The sequence below is a fragment of the Carlito syrichta genome, unplaced genomic scaffold (assembly GCF_000164805.1).
Source record: "Carlito syrichta isolate Samal-C Ts95f unplaced genomic scaffold, Tarsius_syrichta-2.0.1 Scaffold302446, whole genome shotgun sequence".
Lineage (NCBI taxonomy): Eukaryota > Metazoa > Chordata > Mammalia > Primates > Tarsiidae > Carlito > Carlito syrichta.
Window position 1 is genome coordinate 172,903 of NW_007246542.1, and position 22,754 is coordinate 195,656.

The 22,754-nt window shown below is 36.6% G+C and overlaps 1 protein-coding gene across 3 annotated transcripts in view; it reads right to left on the minus strand.

Moving 5' to 3' along the window:
- The window catches only part of CDH11 (cadherin 11), a 163,882-nt gene that overhangs the window by 16,215 nt on the left and 124,913 nt on the right, over positions 1-22,754 (minus strand). For all 3 annotated transcript variants that reach the window (XM_021711664.1, XM_021711665.1, XM_008056680.2), the window contains 4 exons: positions 16,681-16,934; positions 9,197-9,333; positions 8,223-8,356; positions 7,870-7,987 (listed from right to left, as the gene is read on the minus strand). In XM_021711664.1, coding sequence (XP_021567339.1) covers positions 7,870-7,987; positions 8,223-8,356; positions 9,197-9,333; positions 16,681-16,934 — 643 coding nt within the window. The remainder of the gene's footprint in view (positions 1-7,869; positions 7,988-8,222; positions 8,357-9,196; positions 9,334-16,680; positions 16,935-22,754) is intronic.

Consider the following 22,754-nt stretch of genomic DNA (forward strand, 5'->3'; position numbering starts at 1 on the left):
CCAGAGGCACTGTCTTAATTAAAAGCTGAAACCTGGTCATAGGACTATGGAATACTTGTACTCCCTCAAGAAATTATTACCACATTGCTAAAAGCCTACTTACAGTAGTTCGTTTTACTCAGAACATCTTGTACAACGATAAGAAAAAATTACAAGGCACACTAAAAGACAAAAGCAAACAACAACAAACACAATTTGAAAAGACAATGCAAACATCAGAACCAGACCTAGATATATTGGGGATGTGGCAATTATCAGACTGTGAATTTAAAGCAACTGTGATTAATATGCTAAAGTTTCTAACAGTTAAAGTAGTCAACATTCAAGAACAGATGGGCAATATAAGCAGACACATGGAAATTCTAAGAAAGAAATTTTAAAATGCTGCAGATCAAAAAACTAGCAGAAATGAAGAATGCTGTTGATGGGCTCATTAGTTCACTGGACATAGCTGAAAAAAGAATCTCTGAACATCAGGACAGATCGATAGAGACCTCTAAAACTTCAAAGTAACAAGAAAAAAGCCAAAAACAAAATTAAAAAACCCAGAATATCCAAGAGCTGTGGAACAAGTACAAAAGGTGCAATATTTGTAAAATGGTAATATCAGGAAGAGAAGAGAGAAACAGAAGAAATACTTGAAACAGTTATGACAGAATATCCACAAATTAATGTCAGATACCAACCCACAGTTCCAGAAGGCTCAGAGAACCTCAAGTTGAATAAATGCCAAAAAAAAAAAAAAACACCCTATACCATATTAAAACTATAGAAAAATCAAAGATTAAAAAAATTCCGAAAAAGGTCATGGGAAAAAATACCTTACCTGTAGGAGAAAAAAGATTAAATTATATCCAATTTCTTCTCAGAAACCATACAAGCAAACAGAGAATAAAGTAAAATATTTTAAGTGTTAACAGAAAAAACTCACAAACCTAGAATTCTGTACCACCAGAATTACTCTTCAGCAGTAAAGGACTTTATTAGACAAACAAAAATTGGAGAAAAAAAAATCGTTGCCAGTAACCTGCCTTGAAGGAATGTTTTTTTAAAAAGAAATTATTTAGAGGGAAGAACAATAGTACAGGTTAGAAAGTTGGAACTACAGAGCAAAAGGAAGAGCATGGAAGAAGAAATAAGTGCAAAAGAAATAGAAACCCTTACTTTTATTATTTTTAAACTGACCTAACCTATAACAATTTGCTCACAATAATATTTGCAACAATATATTTTATTATGTATGCTTATTTGTATATAAGTCATGTGTCACTTAATGCCGGGGAAAAAATGTCGTTAAGTGATTGCATCATTGTAGGAACATCACAGAGTATACTTATACAAACCTAAAAGGTACAGCTTACTACATCCCCTACATAATATAGCCTATTGATCCTAGGCTACAAACCTGTCCAACATGGTGCTGTACTGAATATTTTGGGCCATTATAACACCATGGTACCTATTTGTGAGTCCAACTATAGAAAAGACACAGCAAAAATATGTCATAAAAGATTAAAAATGGTATACCTGTAAAGGGTACTTAGCATGAATGGGGAGTGTGAGGGAAAGGAAGTTCTTCTGGGTGACTCATTGAATGAACGTGCAGGTCTAGGACTTTACTTTACACTACTGTAGACTTTATAAAGACTACTTCAGCTACACTAAATGCATTTTTAATTTTTTTTCAATAATAAATCAAACAGCTTAGTGAAACATTGTTACTTTATAAACTTTTAATTTTTTTAGACTGGGTGTGATGACGCCTGCCTGTAATCCCAGCACTTTGAGAAGGGAAGGCATGAAGATTGCTTGAGGCCACGAGTTTGTGACCAGCCTAGTAAACATAGCAAGACTTCATCTCTACAAAGGATGGAAAGAAAGGAAGGAGGGAGGGAGGAAGGGAGGGAAGGAGGGAGGAAGGCTAGGAGGGAGGAAGGATGGAAGGAAGGAAGGAAGGAAGGAAGGAAGGAAGGAAGGAAGGAAGGAAGGAAGGAAGTAGGGAAGGAAGGGGAAGGAAATAAAAGGAAAGAAAGAACATAAATTTAAAAAAGCTAAGTGTGGTGGTGTGCACTTGCAGTCCTAGCTACTTGGGAGGCTGAGGTGAGTCTATCATCTGAGCCCAGGGGGTCAAAGCTATTGTGCCGCTGCACAGCCTGGGTGACAGAATGTCACCCTTACCCAAAAAACAAAAACAAAAGCAACTTTCTGTTTTTAATGTTTTTGCTCTTTTGTAATAACAGTGTAAAACACAAATATATTTTACAGCTAAACAAAAATATCTTCTTTATATCCTTATTCTATATGCTTTATATTTTTCTATTTTTAAAAAGTTTTATTTATTTATTTTAACTTTCTAATATTTTTGTTAAAAGCAAAGACATAAACATACACAGTAGCCAAGAGCTACTCAGGGTCAGCATCTTCAATATCACTGTCTTCCATTTCCACATCTTGTCCCACTTAAGGTCTTCGGGGGCAATATCATGCATGGAACTGTCTTCTCCTAGAGTAACACTACCTTCTTCTGGAATATCTCCTGAAGGACCTGCCTGAGGCTATTTTAAAGTTAACTTTTTTGTGAAGTAAGTAGAAGAATACATATTAAAATAATGATTTAAAAGCACTGCATAGTAAATACAAGGCGATAGGAATTTTTCAGTTCCATTACAATCTTATGAGACTACCTTTGTATATGTGGTCCATTGTTGGTTGAATCATATATGGTGATGTATGCATGAAATAAGTGACAACAATAATACAAGAAACAGGAGGAGATAATTGGGATTATTTAATTATCACAAGGTATTCATACTACCCATGAAGTATTAAAATGAAAGTGGACTTGGATCTGTCGTGAATGTATAGTTCAGTCCCTAGAGCAACCACTATAAAAAAGTGTATGGGGGGAATTTGGAAGAAGCAAAACTGGTATGCTAAAAAAAGGACAGAAAATAGAATCATATAAAATGTTCAACTGAAACCACCAAGGTCAGGAAAAGAATAGGAAATATAATTTTAAAATCATCTTACAACAACTTTTAAATTTTAGTTGTTCTTAAATTAATCCATAAATTTAAGATAAGCTCAATAAAATTCACAAATGAACTTATCAGGTTCCTAAAAAATAATTCTAAATTATATCTGAAGAAATAAAGCAAGCTTTATAGAACAGTAAAAAAATGAAAATAATATGGAGTTTTAGATGTGTATAAAACTACTAGCACTAGAGTAAATGGATAGAATGGGAAGAATAGGAAATTTAAAAAATTAATTGTACAAAATGTAAAAAAGATAAAGTGTTACAAAGTCATTGGAAATTATGACATATTTCATAGACAATACTCAGGAAATGGCTGATACATGAGGGGGTATATATTTATTTTATATGGATCAATGTTGAAAAAAAAAGGAGAGCTCAATATTGATATTCATTTTGGGTGAGGAAAACTGGGAGTGGTGACTCACTCCTGCAATTTCAGCACTTTGGGAGGCTGAAGCAAGAGGATTGCCTGAGTCCACTGGTTTGAAACCAGCCTGGGCAACATGGCGAGACCTTTTCTCTATAATTCATCAAAAAATTAGCCGGGCATGGTTGCGCACACCTGTAAGTTGCAGCATCTTGGAAGAATGAGGCGGAAGGATTGTCTGAGTCCAGCAGGTCAAGGCTGCGGTGGCCATGAGCAACAAAGTGAGGCTGTGGTGGCCTGGGCGACTCAAAAAACCCGAATAATATTAAATAGAAAAAATCTGATACAAAAGGTAACATCTACACTTAAGAATACAGCATAATCACAATTGAAAAGACATTGAAACAAGAGAAACATTTATGCTGTAGATATGATAGGTCACAGGCTAACAGCATTAATAGATAAAAAGACTTCACAAATCAATTCCAAACTGATAAGTACATAATTTAAGGACATGACTAGCCAATTTATAAGAGCAAAAGTAAAATAAAATAAGAAGGTCAATACTTATTCAAAACTCCTAGTTTTAAGTGATAAAAGAATTGAAATTTAAAATGTTATTATATTTCACTTATTGATTTGTCAATGGTGAAAACAACAATACTATCTAGAGTTGGTTTGGATGCGAGAAAATGGAACCTCATCTAATTAACTAGAAAAGACATGAGCTTAATGCTCATTTAATTCAAGCATGTTATGTGCGCCTAATAGAACCCTCCAAATACTCAGTCTTTTTTTTTTCTTATCGATAGTATCACTTTGGGTATGTCACTGATCCTTCTGAAGTCTCAAAGTCTTGCCTCATTTGAAAATGGAATAAAAATACACAACACACTCACCTTATGGAGTTGTTTCAAGAATTAGGCGAAACAGTAGTGAGAAAAGGTTTTATAAACCAGTTAAGAGCCACATAGAGGAGAGAGATTATTCTCAGTCTTTTTTTCTTTTTGCACTTTTCTTATCCATTACACGATTCTTATGTTTTTAAGAGATGCCACATGTCTGATATTTTCAAAGTAAATGCATCTCAACACCTGGGCAAACCAGCACTTCATCTGTCCTAACAGCACCATTCCTGGTATTAATAGCCCAAGATGGACTTAAATGTTGAAGAGTCATCTAGTGTTCTACTTTCCTGCTGCCTGCTGAGTCGGCTTTGAGGCTTAGCAGTAAAATGGAGTAAGATAAAATGAAATAAAAGGCTTGTGTGTATTAAGATGGCTTTTCCTCTTATATTTCTAAATACATCGAATGCTTATGCTGGAGTTTAGGCAAACACAATACTGATTATTTACATGGCATAATGGAAGTAAACACTCAAGAAGAAAGAAACTTGATGCTTTTACTCAGCATGATATAAACCATTATCTCAAGTTTTCTATGGAAAGCAGTCTCAGCCGAGAAATTTGGTAACTCAGTAGGCTATTAATAGGATGTGGAATGTGATTACTCCTTTTGGATTACTTCAATATGTAATTACTTTTAGAAGCTAGTAGAAAGAAACTCTATTAAATGATAATTATAGGACTGTATTTGCTTTAAGGTTCTGTAATAGCTCTAAACATGGGAATTTTCATTAACTATTTGCCATAGTTAATAAAGTAATTTTTCTTAAAAAGTAGCAATTTCCTGCAAAAGTGGTAGCTCAACGTGATATTAGTCTTTCATAGGAGAGGGCAGGGGAGATGAATTGTGCAGAAGGTTGGCTCATCCATGGCAATATAATCTCCTTGAAAATATAGATGGTATCAACAAAGTTTTGTGACAAAGTAAAATACTTATAACCCTCTACAGAACAGTGTGCCTCAGTATAGTGTCTTCAGAGGTTAATAGCAACTAAATATGATTGCATGTATAAAAAGAAAAAAAGAGTAGGCAGGAGATGGAGTAAAATTGGCACATTAGGGAAACCCTAGAAAAACGGCGGCTTGTAGATGTTCTGTGATAGACAGAAGCATTGCTGGAATCAGACCTCCAATGTAAATTGAGAATTATACCACCACAGTGTAAATGTTTGACCACAAATATTTGAGAAAATATAATAAAAGGGATGGTGGCATAGGAGGCCAGTGAGATCATCAGACTTTTCTAGACCACTGAGTCAATTACTTCACTATTGATAAAATTGAATAATTATGCAATATATTGTTACAAGTATTTCTTCATCAGAAAGCTGACATTATCCAGTCCTCAGCTGGAACAATATAGTAGTCTATCAACCCAGGGTGGAAATGACAACTAATTTGGGAATGCAGAAAACTCCAAGAGTGGAGGTGAGGATTTTCATGAACTTAAATACAGATGTATACATATCGTAGAAAGCATTATAGAAACACTGTATGCTATCTTGTTCAGTTTAGCTCAGGACACATTTTTAACTGCTCATTGTATGCCAGAGTCCCCCTGTTTGGGGAAAAAATATATTACTAAAGGAAATTTCTGTATTACAGGTGTGTGAGCTCCTGGTGGAGAACTATCCATCTACCTTAGTGCTTTGCAGAATTACCTCCCCTCTCTCATACATGTGCAAATTCAAAAAAACCTGCAAGTAAAAGAAAAAAAATCCTTGCTTAAATACGAAATTAAAGAACACTAAGTAATGCTTCTCTTTTCAAATGATGGAAATTATGCACAAAGCAAATCACAGGTTGTTTTGTAAGATCCTTTGAAAACACATGTCTCTACATATAACCTGCTTCATATCCCAGCTCCTAAGGGCAAGTTCATTGTAGAAAGCAAGGTATGGGGAGAGAAAAGTCTTTGTCATAGCATGTAGGGCATTTTACACTGTAGTCTCATTTGGTGTGTGCCTGAATTATAAGACCCATAATTAAATGCTCACATAGATCAAGAAATAATAAAGTATGAGCCAGGTAAAATGGCTCACACCTGTAATCCAGCAATTTGGGAGGCCAAACAGAAGGATGCTGGAGGTCAGGAGTTTGAGACCAGCCTAGGCAACATGGAGAAACCATGGTTCCACAAAAAAAAAAAAGAAAAAAGAAATTAGCACGGTCCCATAATCCCAACTGCTCAAGAGATTGAGGTGGAATGTTCACTCGAGCCCAGGAAGTCAAGACTGCAGTGAGCCATGCTCCTGCCACTCACTGCACTCCAGCTTGAGTGGCAGAGTAAGACTCCAACTCAAAAAAAGAAAGATATGATAAAGTATGTCAACTCATACTCTTTCAAAATCCAAGCAGTGGAGAGCACCTCTCTGCTTTATTCACATCACATTAAAATAAAGTGATTGAAACCGTAGTATCTAGCCTCTGAATGCCTGGATTTAAAACTCAGCTGTAACTTCTATTTGACTGATTGATTTGTGGTAAGTTACTTAATGTTTCTGTGCCTTGTAGAATGGGGATAATAATAAAGCCCACCTATGGTGTGGTTAAAAAAGTTAAGTGGACAGAGTGAATGAAGGATTTGGCATGGTTATTAGAACATAGCAACTGCTATTATCTTATTGATGATAGTGATAACGGTCATGAAAAAAGTGATATTACTTATTAGAAAGTTTAAGATGCTATAAGTCTGTTCTCAGTCACTAGGAAAGCAATTATCCTATAAAACCTAGTACATGGTTTGCATGGAGCTAAAGAAAACATCAGATTTTTTAAAAACGACTTTTGATCCCATGCTGAATGGTGACATTTGTCTCCCTATTGTCACTGACCTGCACTGTCACAGGTTTACATGGACAATTATCCCACAAAACAGTGTGGCTGAAGGTAAAAAAAACTTATTTGTCATCCCTAGCTCTACCATCAACTTTGTCCATGGTCTGTATCAGTCTGGGCCTATACAACAAAAACATTTATTTCTAATAATCTACAAATCTAAAATCTCCTTGAATGATGAAAGTAGAAGCAGAAATCAAATTAAATATTGCAATTTTTACAAGGGACAAACAGTTCCATGCCCTTCAGGCAACTATTCGGCAACTACCTTTAGGTATCAAGCTCTGTGCCTAGCCACATTGCATTAAAAATGTGCTTGGAAGGGAAGGTCAGTTGAAATATTCAATTGCCTTACAAAGTTGAGCTAATATTTCTTAATGCTCTACTTGATATCAATATTCATAAAGTCATGCTTTCCCCCAAAGGTTTATCAACCTCTTAAAAAAAATGGAGTCATTTGCGTATTGGCCCTGTAAACCTCCCCACTTGGTTTTCCCACTGCTTCACGAATATCAAAGTCAATTTTAAAAAGTAAAATAAAACTAGATTCACTTGTTCACATGCATCAAATGAGTCCATGTTTCAAAATAGAGGTTGCATTATTATTTCCTGTTTGTTCTTCAGTAGGACAGCATTATTAAGATTAGTGAAAAAACGTGTGCTGTGCAATTTGTTTTCCATTTCTGTTTCTCTGAATGCATAGGAACCTTAGTACGAACCTCTGTTGTCTCTGACTGTGAAATTTGGATTGTGAATGATTTCAGGGGGTAGGCTGAAGATAAATCTTGGTCCATTGGCTGTGTCATCCTTGTCATCTGCACTAATTGTAACAATTGGCTGAAAGAGAAAGGTGGTCCATAAATAAATCATGCTGACATTGGCAAATCATTTATTTAAAAATTTCTGACTGGCTAAAAAAGACTGATGTTAATTAGAAAATATAGCTTCAGAGCAAAACTAGGGTTCTCAGAGCTATTTGAGTAGTAGGAGGTTTCTCTAGATGATGCTTTCAAAAACAAATTCTATTTCCAAATGCATCGCTCCTAGCCAGGGAAGGGGAAAGTACCATTACCTGGTTGGAAAGTGGCTTGGTCTGATCACTCTCACAGATGAAGCCTTCATAAGGGGCGGCAAACTTAGGAGCATTATCATTGACATCAAGGACCCTAATAGCCACTGGGACTTTGGCTTCCTGATGCCGGTTGTCTGGGAGGAGAAAGTGTAGACAGTTAGAAAAAGGCCAGAGAACATCACACATTGGTCCAAGTTTACTTTTGGGAAAGAGTAAGCTGCAGCCATTCAATTGGGCAATGCAGGGAAAGGTGTGGTTGGCACAAAAGTCATTTAAGAGCCGAAAGGTGTTAAGTAGAGTGGGAGGAGATGTCCTGGAATAAATGTCAATATTCAATCATTAAGCCACAAACCACTTTTCCATTTCTGCTAACTCACGGTGAGCTTTAAAATTAAGGGTTACAATGGAGCCTGACTCTCAGAGATTAATTTACCAAAATGGTTCTCCAAGGAGGTGTCACAGAAGCAGCACCAAACCATTGTGAAACTTGTTAGAAATACAGATTCTTGGGCCCTAGCCCAGACCTACTAAATGAGGCGTTCTGGAGGTGGAGCCCAGAAATCTCTGTTATAACAAGTCATTCATGAGATGCATGAAAGACTTGAAGAATGATCAACTTGATGCATGATAAGTTCAAGATCCACTGGTCTATAGATAACAAGAACCCACAAATCTCAGCTCTAAGGACTCTGCTTCTCTGAATTTCACAAAACGAGTGACCAGATGGAGTGGGAAATCTTTCTGACAGCTATCTACCAACTGTCTCGCCAAGTCTGCACCCTGTTATGCCAGAGAAAACAACGTATCTCTATTTGTCTATATGTCTTCCTAGATAGATAACCAAAAACAAAATTTAAAGACTTAAAACATTATTTAAGACTGAAAAAATTTCATCTCAGTTATTTCCGGAATACAGAGAGTCTGAAGAAATAATATTGGCAAAGTGGAATCAAAATCCTTAAGAGAATACTTACGTATTTCTGCGGCAAAGACAGAGATGTTGAGCCAGGCAGTTTCTTCTCTATCCAGAGGTTTCGTAGTTTTAATAAAACCATCCTCTGGATTAATAGTGAAAAACCTGTCGAGGTCAGTATGACGATCGATTGAATACCTAAGCAGAATGCAAATGAGGCAATTAGACCAAGACATTCAGAGTAGCTTAATATTTGAATATTTTCTCCATGCTATATTTAAAGCAACTTTTTCAATGAGTTGCTTGAGCTAGGTTTTCTTTCTAATCAAATTTACTTTTGAAATTTTGTACATGAATCTTTTATAGAAATCATTTGGCCACATTGGAATTCTTTATTCAGTACAATGAATGAAAAAGCTGTTTAGCATATTTGATTGAGAAGTATAATAGCATGTTGCGCATTTCTCCATATTTACTACAATCACCCGCCATCTGAATATTCATGAAACTGCAATTGGGAAGTGAGCTTGTCTTGCTCCCATACTACTCAGAAAGTCACAAATGTATCAAATCTTTGCCAGATTTTTGCAAATAAAATATTAAATACTCTCATGTTTTTATCTAAAATTATCATCAAGATCATTTATAGCTTTAAAATTCAGTCTAGTCATTAAAGAAAAATGCAAACTATATTTCAGTAAATTTGTTTATTTAGTCTTGGGATTCTCTGTTAGCTTGCTTCTGAGTTTCAGGGTGCAATATGCAAAGCAAGTTTGGCCATTCATTTTTAGGGCATTCTTCTCATACTTTAATGACTCTTGGCAGTGCATAGCAACATAGCTCTAAGGTTTAGCTGCTCCTACTGACTAGAAAGTTATCCTTTTTCTAACAAAAGACAAGAATTCACAGCACATTATTAGGTTGTATTTATGGCAAGGTAAGATGGGATGGGGTTAAAATGGCCTTTACTGAGGTGTAATAAATCTAAAATAACTTGCCCAGGATACCCAGAGAGTCTGTTAAGTATTGGAGCCTTGTTTTAATGGGTCTGTTGAACTCCAAAGCCTCTTCCCTTTAGCCTCCACTATACTAACTCCAAAGTAGAAAAGATTTAAAAAAGGGTTTTGTTATTTCAGGTAGCATGCTGAGCTTCATAATTGGGTGGTTTCCTGTTCTTAGAAGTCTAAGTAATGATTTCCTAAGTACAGAATGAATTTGTTAGAATGCACACATTGGTGGTCAAAAGTCAAAGAATATTAGATGAAGCAAAGGTTCATTTACGAAAGACGGAATTTACGAATGATTTATGTTTAGTTTCTGAGGTAACCAGTATTGGAGCCCAGATCTTCCAATCCCAGATCATGTTACTTCCAGCAAAGTGGGGGGACCCACTAAGCAACCCTCCAGAATGCTATTTGACATCACAGCTCCCCATCATCACCAGTGATGAGACACGATAAATAGATACACACATCATAAATGGCAGGAGGTGTTCAGTAACTGAGCTCTCGGCTGATAGCACTATGTGGAAAGGAGGTAAAAAATAATCAGACTTTTTTCCTGCCATGAGAAAATGTACTATTTAGTTGACATGACAGTACATACACAGGAAGAAAGGAACTTAATAATTATTTTAATTAATAATTATTCTATCGAATAAGGTTTAATCTGTAGAAGTTAAAGGGATGAGTTTTGGTTTTGAGAAGTCCTAGGGAAACCTTCATGCTCCTCAACATATAAGTTGAATGATATTGGAAAAACCATTTAAGGTCTTTGAACCTCCACATATTTATCTTTTCAATTGGACTTTTTTTTTTTTTTGAGACTGAACTTTGCTATGCTGCTTAAACTGGTCTCAAACTCCTGGGTTCAAGTGATCCTCCTGACTCAGCCTCCTGAGTTGCCCAGATTACAGGCAAGAGCCCAGCAAATCTAGAATATTAATAGTACCTAACTTTGATGTTATCTGTGAGAACTAAATAAAATAATGAATGATTATGATATATAACTTAGTGACTCACATTTAATTAACAGTACAACCAACAATATTTTCTGTTATTTTTGTTCTTGCTGGTGTTACATACTGAGTACAGATCATGGAAGCTCTCAAATGTCAAAGGGGACCTTCATTCCACAGCAACTAAGAAATCATGGAATGCTTTTGAGCAGAGGAACAAATAATTGGAAACAAGCTATCAGGATGAGTAATAAGGTAGAATGGGCAAGGTGGTCTGAGCAAGAGAGATTGGAAGATGGAGTAGAGGAAACTTAAGGAGTGATGTAGCTTTTCAAGGTATGTGGTGATGAGTTAAGTATAGAAGTAACAGCTGGGCTTGGTGGCTCAGTCTGTAATCCTGTGCTTTGGGAGGCTGAGGTGAGTGGATTGCCTGAGCCCGTGAGTTCAAGACCCGCCTGGGCAACTTGGTGAGACCTCATCTCTACAATAAATCAAAAATTAGCCCGGCATGGTAGAGTGCGCCTGTAGTTCCAGCTACTTGGAAGGCTGAGGTGGAAGGATCGCCGGAAGCTAGCAGGTCAAGACTATGATGGCCGGGAGTGGCCACTGCACTCCAGTCTGGGTGAAAGAGCGAGACTCCAACTCTAAAAAAAAAAAAAAAAAAAAGTATAGCGGTAACAAGGAAAATCTAGGTGATGAAGAAAGCCTCAGTAGGACTCAGTGAATATTTAGGCATCTGTGGGAAACTTGGAGAGTCCTAGGGAGTATCTTCCTTGAGTATCTGAGAGAAGAATATATTGGGATACAAATACAAAAAAGTCAATTCACAGGAAGAAGAGTTTCAAATTTAAATAGGCTTTAAATTTAAATGATGAGAGAGCAAAGATTTAGCTCTACTATAGGTTTCAAGTAGTCGAGTTGGAGTCAGTTTTTTTTAGTATGTCACAATAAATATGAGCTCAAAAATGTGTCTTGAGTGAGCCAGTAAAGACAAACCAAATGGGTGAAAATGCACAGCAGACAGTAGAATCAACACAGAATTAAAATGAGAGAAAAATCAGCCTAGAGGCAGAAAATCAGAAGCATCAACAGAATTTAATCATGATATGGGTGAAAAGCGTACATATAAGTAGATACAGAGAGAGGAAGGCCAAAGTCCAAAAGCTGAGCCTCAGGAACACCCCATTGCCTGGATAGGGATCAAACACCAGTAATAACACCAGGTACAGTGTTATCTGAGGCACGAAAAGGTTAGTGCCAAGAAAGTTAAGGAGATAGAATATTTTGGGAAGGAAATAGTACACAAAAATGTGTCTAATGCTACAGAGTTAGAGGAGAAAGATGTGCGAAATGTTCCAGGAGTCAAGAGCTTGAGTAATACTACAAGGCCTAAAACATTCAAGGACATAAATTTCCTTAAAGGTGAAGATAAGCAAGCAGGAAATTAGGTAGTAAGGATTAGCTGCCCATTGCACAAAAACTTGTGAATGTTCTTTCATAATTTGTCTGGCTATTCTAAGAACAGAGACCCAAGTGAGTGAGAGTATGGGGCTGGTTCAAGTGAGGTACTCAGCATCCTTGGATAATTATAGACATGAAAATTGTCTACATGCTCAGAACAGCTACCATTGAAAACATGACCCAAATAACCAATTGCAGATGTGAATCCTTGGAGACAATGAGATGCAAAGGAAATGAGTGGTTGCTCTCTGTGTTTTTATGTCACTGCTCTTCTAAAAAGTTTCTAATGCACCTGGATATTCTAGTCCAAAGATAACTCATTTAAAATTCACACCATGAACATTTTAAAGTAGTTTAAAGGTGTTAGAAGGGTCTCCAGTCATTATGAAATGCATCTTTCTGCATAGAGAAAACACAGTAATCAAACTTTCTCGGGAAATCTTTCCATTAGTGGCTGCTGGGTTAGAGGGAAAAGCTCAGAATGAACTCAAGGCAGACCTAGGATAAAATCGAGTGTCCAACTGACTGGTCACATGACTTTAAAGATGTCCCATCAGTGTTGTGAGTCTCAGTATTCCCATCTATTTGATCACAGGCAGTCATATCCACGAACGATGTGAAAATTAACTTTAAAAACTTTGTAAAACATGTTGTATATGGTTGAGAAGGTACTCAGAGAATGTTAATTCTCTCTTTATTCCAGAAGAGACTATGTTGAAAACTCCAAAAGAAACTGAACAGCACTTAGAGTTGAGAATTCCTTATTCTCTGCTGCTATTTTCTTTGATATAAATGGATAAACTCCATTGTCCATGGTAATTACTTTTCATATTTAGATCCATTTCTTTTTATAAGTATTTGACTCTTCAAGTATACTAGGAAACCCCAGAGTGTGCTCAATAAATATTTGTTAAATAAATGTGTAAATGAGATGCCATCGCTTCTATTATGCTTTATGTTTTATACTCACTAACTGTGAGCTTGAATTTCTAAGCCAAATCAAGTATTATTCATTCATTTAATAAATATTTATGAGACATTCACTAAGGTCTGTGTGCTCTGCTTAATGAAGAGATTGGGTGATGAACTAGAACAGAGGTCAACAAATACATTCTGTAAAGGACCAACCAGTAAATATATTTTAGACTGTGCAGAAAGTAGCGTCTCTGTCTTAACTACACAACTCTGCCCTTGCAGCAGGAAAGAAGCCATAGGTAACATGCAAACAAATAGTGTCCTTGTCTTCCAATAAAATTTTACTTTAAAAAGTAGGCGATGAGAACTAAGGTGAGGAACTCAATTTCTAAATTCAAAACATACTACAAAGCTATGGGAATAAAAATTATGTGGTACCAGCACAAGGATAGACATATTAATGGAATGTAATCAAGATTCCAGAAATAAACCTGTACGTCCATGGTCAGTTTTCAACATAGGTGTCAAGACTACTCAATTAGTAAATTACAGTTTTGTTTTGTTTTTTCCCAACAAATGTAGTTGAGACAATTGGATATCGGCATGCAAAATAAAGTCTCAATCCTCCTTTACAACATATATATAAACATTTATTCAAAATGGATGAAAGACCTAAATGTAAGAACTAAACCATCAAACTTTAAAAAACTATGTAAATCTTCATGACCTTAGATTAGACAATGATTTTATAGACATCTAGAAGCAACCAAAGGAAAAAATTAGAAATATTGGAATTCATCAAAATTAAAAACTTTTGTGCCTCAAAGGATACCACCAACAAACTGAAAATAGAATCTGTGGAATCTGAGAAAATATTTGCAAATGGCATGTCTAATAAAGCTCTAGCATCCAGAATACAAAAAGAACTCTTATGACTCAACAATTAAGAGACAAATTATTCAATTACAAACTGTGCAAAAGACTTGAATATATATTTCCCCCCAAGAAAATATACAAATAGCTAATAAGCACATAAAAAGATGACCAAGGTCATCTATCCTTAAGGAAATACAAATAAAAACTATAATGCTGTATCATTTCACACTCACTAGAATGGCTATAATCAAAAGAGGCAAACAACATGTGTTGGTGAGAATTTGAAGAAACTGGAATCCTTATACATTGCTGATAAGACTGTAAAATGGTGCAGCCACTGTAGGAAACAGGTTGGCTGTTTCTCAGAAAGTTAAATATAAAGTTACTATATAATCCAGTAATTCAATTCCTAGGTATATACCCAAGAAAAAAGAAAACATATTTACACAAAATCTTGTACAGGAATGTTCATAGTAGCATTATCTATAATAGTCAAGAGTAGAAACAAAACCCAAATATTCATCCAATTGATGAATGAATGTAGTATATCCATGCAATTAAATATTGTTCAGCAATGAAAATAAATGAAATACTGATACATTCTTCAGCATGTATGAACCTCAAAAACATTGTGCTAAATGAGAAAAATTCAATGCATATACACATGTTGTATTATTCCACTTACATGAAACACCCAGAATAGGCAAATGTATAGTAATGAAGTACATTAGTAGGTAGTGGGGGCTAGGAGAAGGAGGAATAAGAAGTGAATGCTAATGGGCATGGGGTTTCTTTTTGGGGTGATAAAAATATTCTGCAATTAAACAGGAATGATGGTTGAACAACCTTGTAAAATATACTAAACACCAATGAACTGTACACTTTGAAGGTGTGAATTTTATGTTTTATGGTATGCAGATTTTTTTCTCAATATAAAAAGAAAGCGAAAAAACAGATGGCGGCTGGATTTGTCCTGTGTGCTGTAGTTTGTAACCTCTGCACTAGACAGACATGTTCCCGACCCTCTTTGAAACTGTGCTCCAGTGAGGACAACACACGACGTACGTGTCACTGTGATATAGCTTGGTGGGTGATATAGGTGGGAGACAGTGGAAGGGCATGTGATCCATCTCTAGGAAACCTGGAAGAATTCTAGAGGCGGTAACACTTAGGTGGAGATGGAGAAAAGGAGCACTATGTGGCGATTTGGAAAGGCATAGAGTCCCAACTAGAAGGAAGAACAAGCAAAGTGAGAGCAGAGACCGCTTCAAAGAATGAGCTTGATGTGGAAAGGTTCAAAGGAGAAAATAGTTTAAATTAGTTTGGACTGGGGACACAGTAGGGCATAATTTTAGCTTTTTTGTTTGTTTTTAACTGAGGTATGGTGTGGTGTTTGGATGTGAATTTTCGAATGATCACTCTGACTACAGGTTTGATGCAGAATGGCATGTGAAAGACTGAAGGCAGAGAGACCCCGAGGATACATGTGAAAGAATCCTGGCAAGAAAGGAATTAGGAAAGTGGCTGTGGAAAAAGAAACATCTGCTAGAATCCAGTCCAGAGCAGGTTTCAGGGAACTATAAATGTCTACCCTATAAATGTTTGGAATCTGTGATGCAAGCCCCTTCTCAGCCTCATTGTCATCACCCTCTAATCTTCACTATTTGCCTCATCGGTCATTATCTCAGACTGGGGACGGCAGTATAGAAACAGAGTTCTGGATTGCTTTTTAAGTCACAAAGCATATATCCATCATTGTAAAAAGCACCTGAAATGTGTTTGGGCACTTTGTTACCTTTTCAAAATGTTCAGCTACAGATAGATCTTGCTTTCCTAGCCTCCTGTTCAGCGGCTGTATCATTCTATGCAAGTCACTTGGTTCTTGCAGAGCCCCAGTTTTCACTCCATTTAAGGGACAACTTATGTAACAATGAAGTTGAGAGGATAAATTAGATCCTATGTCTAACAAATCCCATGGAGTAACTGGAGCATGGGAAGGTGTTCAATACATTATAATTACTATAATTATTTCACAATCATTATGTATGCTTCACCACAGTCCCCGGAGCAGCTAAGGGTTATATCATGTCATATGCAGGGGAGAGGGATCTGCTCCAGAGAGAAATTATGTAGCTTGAACAGGTCTATTCAGAAAGTCAGAAGCAGAGGTGAAGTAGAGCTCATGTCTTCTAAATCTTAACTTTGTTTCCATCCCAAAGCACCTGATAAATTTGGACCCTTCTTGAAACCGAATGATATGGTTCCTGTAGGACTTTTCCAAAACCTCTTAACTCTAAAATTCCCCATCTAGGCTCTTAAAATAAATCCGTCTGTACCTTATCGGGCTGTTGGCAGCATCAGGATCTTTGGCATGCACTCTCCCAACCACAGTGCCAGCAGCTGCATTTTCTTGGACTTCATGGATATAACTTGGGGCCAAGAACATAGGGGGCTCATCAGCATCTTCTACTGCAATCTTGACCGTCACAGTGTCCTTGAAAGGCCCGTTGCTGATGAACTTGGGATCGATGTGCACATTGGCTGCCTCCACCTTCAAGCTGTATGCTCTTTTGGTTTCAAAATCTACAGGCTGGCAAGAATGAAGAGAAGACTATCAACCAATTCCTTAAAATAATAATGGAAGATAAAGACCTGATTGTTTTATAGGGCAGAGTGAATAGTTTCTCAAAGAGAGAAAATCATTGTCTATTCAATATCTAATTACCTGAGCCATTTGGTCAGAAAATCAGACAAATCAATTCCTGGAACTTAGAATGTGCTTAATGGGTCATTCTAGGAACACGACAGACACAGAAAAGCTGCATGATCTTAAAAAAGACCCATTCAATATAGCAGCATTAAGGCTACCCAAATCAGTCACTAAAAATTACCTAAGGAAGAGAATTGAAACAATATAAAAATACATTTTGTAGGCCATTTTCTAAAGTATTAAGACTCTTGTAATAAAAATGCATGCTGAATTTCAGCCAAAGAGCAAACAGGTGTCTTGTTTGATGACTACTTCTTACCTCCATCTTTTCCCACACAGTTGAATCATGTTGAAAGCCTCATTTCTTTTTTAATTTTTGAGTCTGAGTCCCGCTCTGTCACCCAGGCTGGAGTGCAGTGGCATGATCACGGCCACCGCAGCCTCAACCTGCTAGGCTCAGTTGATTCACCTCAGCCTTCCAAGTGGCTGGAACCACAGGTGTGCGCCACCATGCACAACTAATTTTTCTTTTATTTATTGTAGAGAGGAGATCTCGCCAAGTTGCCCAGGCTGGTCTCGAACCCCTGGAAAGTCTCATTTCTTAAGCTTCTGATGTCGCTGTGTTTCCCAAAGTCTGGGACCCTTATCAGCAGTGGACCATAAGATGACTTAAGACTGTCTAGGGTAATTTTGGTTGGTAGGATTGTTAAATGATATTGACTTACTTAACTAATATAATTATTTATTTTCCAATTCTTTGAATTCTCAACCCACTAAGAAGAAATGTCAGTATAGTTCTAATTCTTAACATATTTGCTGTGATTCTCAATCTCTTTTTTAAAAGAGATTATTATACAACTCTCTAGCTAGAATGTAATATAACATCATTTTGGTTTGATTGTGTTCATTTTTAGGTTACCTTCTATTTTTGGTAAGTAATAGGATAATGAGGGGAATGCTTCCTTTTTTTAAAAGAATGTGTACATATTAAAAATGATCCGCTTAAAGAGAAACAAATATAAGCAGTACAGATTTTATACAGATATGAAAAAAATTATAAGTAGCATTTGAATGGCTGTAGTTATAGGAAAATTGATGGTAAACACTTCTTAATTCTTAATGAGAGAAGTTAGAGTGAATCAGTCAGCAAAGCACAGAAAGTAAAATTGTAGCAGAAAAATAAGCCCTACTACCTACGAAACTACTTTCTAATTGGCACTCTGGATGGTGTTGAACTACCAAATGTTTGGAAAGAATTTGATCTTTTAAGGCAAGCATCTGTCTGCCATGCTGTTGTCATTTTTCTGGCAAATACTTATTTTGCATGGGCACAGAGTCATGGGGCTTAGTCCTGACCTAAATTGCAGAACTCCAAATTAAGAATGTTGCCAGTTTCAGGAAGTCTATGCATGTTCAACAACTTTGACACTTTTCCCATCATCTTCCCATCCCCATCTCCCAGAAGGCAGGGATCATTCCCTTTTCCTAAAACTAAATCATCCCCCATCCGCTCCATCATTCTGGGACACAGCAGCTCCATTATGCTTGACTGGGTTACTGAGCAGTAGAAAAAAATGTTATTTACAGGCTGAAGATGTGAGATTCCTGCAACTCCTAAAACATCTGCAATTATTAGATAGAATCAAAAACTGGAATCTTATGGTTCTGAGTCCAGGTAATTTGTAATCAAAAAAGGTAAAATTTTCTGGTATCAGTCAGTTGATGTTCCATAGTAGAGACTTTTGAATTTGGTTTAGAGTAATGCCTAAGGACTCAGAGTCATTGCTCCACTGACATTTCAGATCCCAAGCTAAGCTCTTGGGCCTTTGCAAAATTTGTCTGGAATGTCCTTTCCATGTTTGGTGAAATTCTAAGTCTTCTAGTAGTCAGCCCAAGCCTCCTTGCCTTGTGAAGTTCTCTGCAACAGCCCCAGGTAGATGTGTGCTGTCCCTAGTGGCCTTTCTGCAGTCTCTCATTTTCATCCCCAACTAGTGGAGGTGAATCCCAAAGGAGTCTACTGAATCTTGTCAATCTTTGTTGATCTTTGCCTCCCCAGTGCTCTGGAATGACTGTACCAAGTGATCATATGCATCAATCATCCTGACTGAATGAGGAGCAGAGCTGATGGATGAATAACATTTAGACATTTGCCTGCAATTTATTTCCTTCCTCCCTCCAAAAACTGATTTGAGGTAGTTTCCCGTGTGAACATTTATATCCATGGTATGAGTAGTTGAAATAAAGCTAAATGAGGCAACACATTGCATAAGCCATAAAAATCTTAATATCCCCTAGTTTACTAATCCCGCCTCTGAAAATCCTCCCTGAGGGATTAATTCAACAGAAAACCAAAACAAACAATATTCAAAAATGTGTGATATTTGTTAGACATAATAGAAGGTTATATCTAATCTGGGGAAACATATACACAAAACACCAAATCCAACTGTGAGATTTTATTAAGGAAATAATTGTTCATCAATAGGATGAGATGTTATGTAGTCATTAAAAATGATTATGTGTATTATATAACAGCATGTAAAATGTTTATGATGCGGCATTAAGGTAACAAATCAGATCACCCTCTGATTGTAGCCATGTTAAATGTTATGTATCTATATCTAGAGACATGTGGACAAAGAATATAAAAGAAAAAAAAAACAGGCATAAAAAGAGTTTCACTAAAATAAAGGATTTTTGACATGTCTTATAATGCTGCTCTCACACTGCTTTGCAAGGGGTTTATTTGGTTGAAAATAAATAGCTCAGACAACGTACTGGGGCTTCTCTGAGATAGATGGGATTCCCACATGATTGGGGTACATTGCAATAAACAGATTGGATTTTTCTCTTCACATTTACCAAGCCACCTAAAAGCCCATCTTTATTTCGCTCTGGTTCCTTCTCACTTAACCAGGGAGAGATTTTCTAAGTACCCTGAAGGTAGGTTCTCTCTCTTTTGTTTACCATTAAACTCAGACACAGAGTCACAACTCAAGAAATACACATTGTTTCCTAAACTATTAAATAAATGAACGACTCTACCTACTAATTATTTCTTGAATTCTTTACTACCATCTCACTACTTCTGCCTTCTTTCATTTTTTGCAATGTCTCCCTTGAATTTTAACAAATGTTTGTCAATTGGTCCAACTATACCTATCTTAAGACTTTGAAGACAAGATATCGCTGTTTCTTAGAAGTGTCCTGTTTCCATTGGATATCAGTCCTCCATAAGCTACTGTTTCTTTCTTTTCTCCCATTAACTCTCCAGCAAATTCCTAGTCATCTAGCAAGACTCAGTTTGAGAACTGTCCCACTAAGAAGTCATTCATGACCCGTACTCATAGGTCTTATCACACTTTATTACAGATGATTTTGGGGAGTGATTTTGTTCCCAATCACCCCAGGAATATTAAGCAATGTCTAGAGCTACTTTCTTAAAAAAATTATCATGACTGGTGGAATAGGATAGAGTGTGTACTCACTGACCTTTCGTGACAAGCCTTGAATGCTACCAAACATCTTACAGTGCACAAGACAGCCCCCTATAATGAATAATTCTCTAGCTCCAAATATCAACACAGCCAAATCTGAAAAAACTTCCACACTTTTGTCATTTTACTTAACTGTCCCATTAAATTGTGATCTCCCTGTGGTCAGGACTCTCTCTCTTCAACTTTAGATTTCCAGCTCTTGCAAGGGGCCTGTCTGACAAATAATCAGTACTCTACAACTCTTGGTGGAAAAAAATGGGTGAATTAACTAAGAAAAACATAAAAATACTATATTAAAAATACTTTTAAAATGCTATGATAGCTATGATAGCTCCATACCCTTTAATATTATTAAATTGTATATAATGACATCCACAAGAAGTCATATTTTTATTTTGCTAAATTCACCTCTGAAGTTTTTTCCTGGTGGACATTTAGAACTTCATGCTACAAATTTAAGCAAACGTTCTTTTACAAAAGAAATAACATCTTACACTGTTTAAAACTTAAATGTCTGTGCTTTATAGAAGATTTCTTTGCCTAAAATAAACACACTGAATTGGCGGGAAATGTGCAAATTAATCATATGCAGAGAGCTCATTTGCAATGTGTGAGTTTCGTGGGGGTAATTTAAATATTTCAGGATTTTAGAGACATAGTGTGTGTTTATGCCCTGAATACATTGAAAACAGGTGACAACCTTAGCATAACCAACTACCCAATTATTCGAACAGCAAAGGATGGGAGGCACGAATCGCTGATGTCAATGTTCATATGTCAGTGTCAAGCAGGAGGGATAATAATATTAATTAACAAAATACGTTGACAGCTTTAGGCTACACACAATTCACCCAGCCACTTTTCCGGATGAGAAACCAGAAGGAGTGACTACCTCATACCCCTGTGGCTGATAATTAGGATTTCTCGGTCCTGCCCTTCATTTTCACTAATGCAGGCTTTTTCAAATATCCAAACTTCACCCCAACTTTCATATCTTTCATTTTCTTTATTCTTTATGACAGAATGACTCTCTCCTTCCCTTTGCTCTGTACCCCATAATATTTTCCCCAAACTTCACATACTTTCAAAATGTGAAAGGTCAGCTTCCTAGAGCAGATCACTCCTTGCTCCCTCTACAAAAACATTCCTCCCAGGACCAGCATTTCCCCACTCAGCGCTTGCCTCCTCTCCAACTACCAGCTTCTTTATTGATTCTTCAAATTAATTTTTTATCATTGTTACAGTCCAATCATTTCCATCACACCAAGGAGCTTAATATTCAAGTTACAAAACCAAGTTGAAATGAATGCTTGATTAAAACCAAGGTAATCCCATCATCCAATTCAGATTTAATGCTCCATACACTTTAATGATGAAGAGGTGTTGATTTCTCAAGTGGTAAATCAGGAGGGAAAACCATTTTAGAATGTACTAGAACTATTTCTTTACTTGGAAATGAATCTTATCTGGCTCTGCTTTATAAAAGCTTTCTGGCTTAGCTGTTTCCAAAATGTCTTGAGAAAGAAGTCGTTCCAGAATACACTAGGTCTGAATCTCATGTCTGCATAGCGTGAGCCATGTAAATGTGACTAGGTCAAACTATTTAATCTATCTGAGCCCCAATATCATCAAAATTAAGTTGAGGTGTCATTGCTCATTGGGATAATACTATCTATTTTATATAATTTTGTTCCTGAAAAGTAAATGAAAGAATAGTGGTAAGAGGCTTATGCTATGTCTGGCCAGTAGTTAGGATTAAGTGAACGTAAAGCAAATAAACAATGCACTCCTCTTTGTAATAAATTAATCTCAGGAAGATGTTTTTAATGACAGTCTACCTGACTATGGGGAAGATACATTAGTGTTTCCCCAGGTGCAATTTTGAGAGAAAAACAAGCAGAGAGTTGGTTTAAGTTTCACAGAAATCCAGTGATGCAGTGAACTTTGGATGTTGTAACAGGAAAAGTTCCTAACAGTCTATTTAACAGACTCAGCTTGGCAAAGCTGAGTGGGGACTTCCATACATGCTCAGGGCTGCGCTTTCAAAATCTAGAATTATCTAATTGTCCTTCTGTCCAAGAGAGAACTGTGTCAAAGCATACAAGAACTAGCAATTTCAGGGAGGCAGCCCTTTTGCCAGCCTCCTCTTCAGTGACAGAAAGAAAAACAGTTGTTATCTCTCCAGAGCTCAGAACTACAAAGT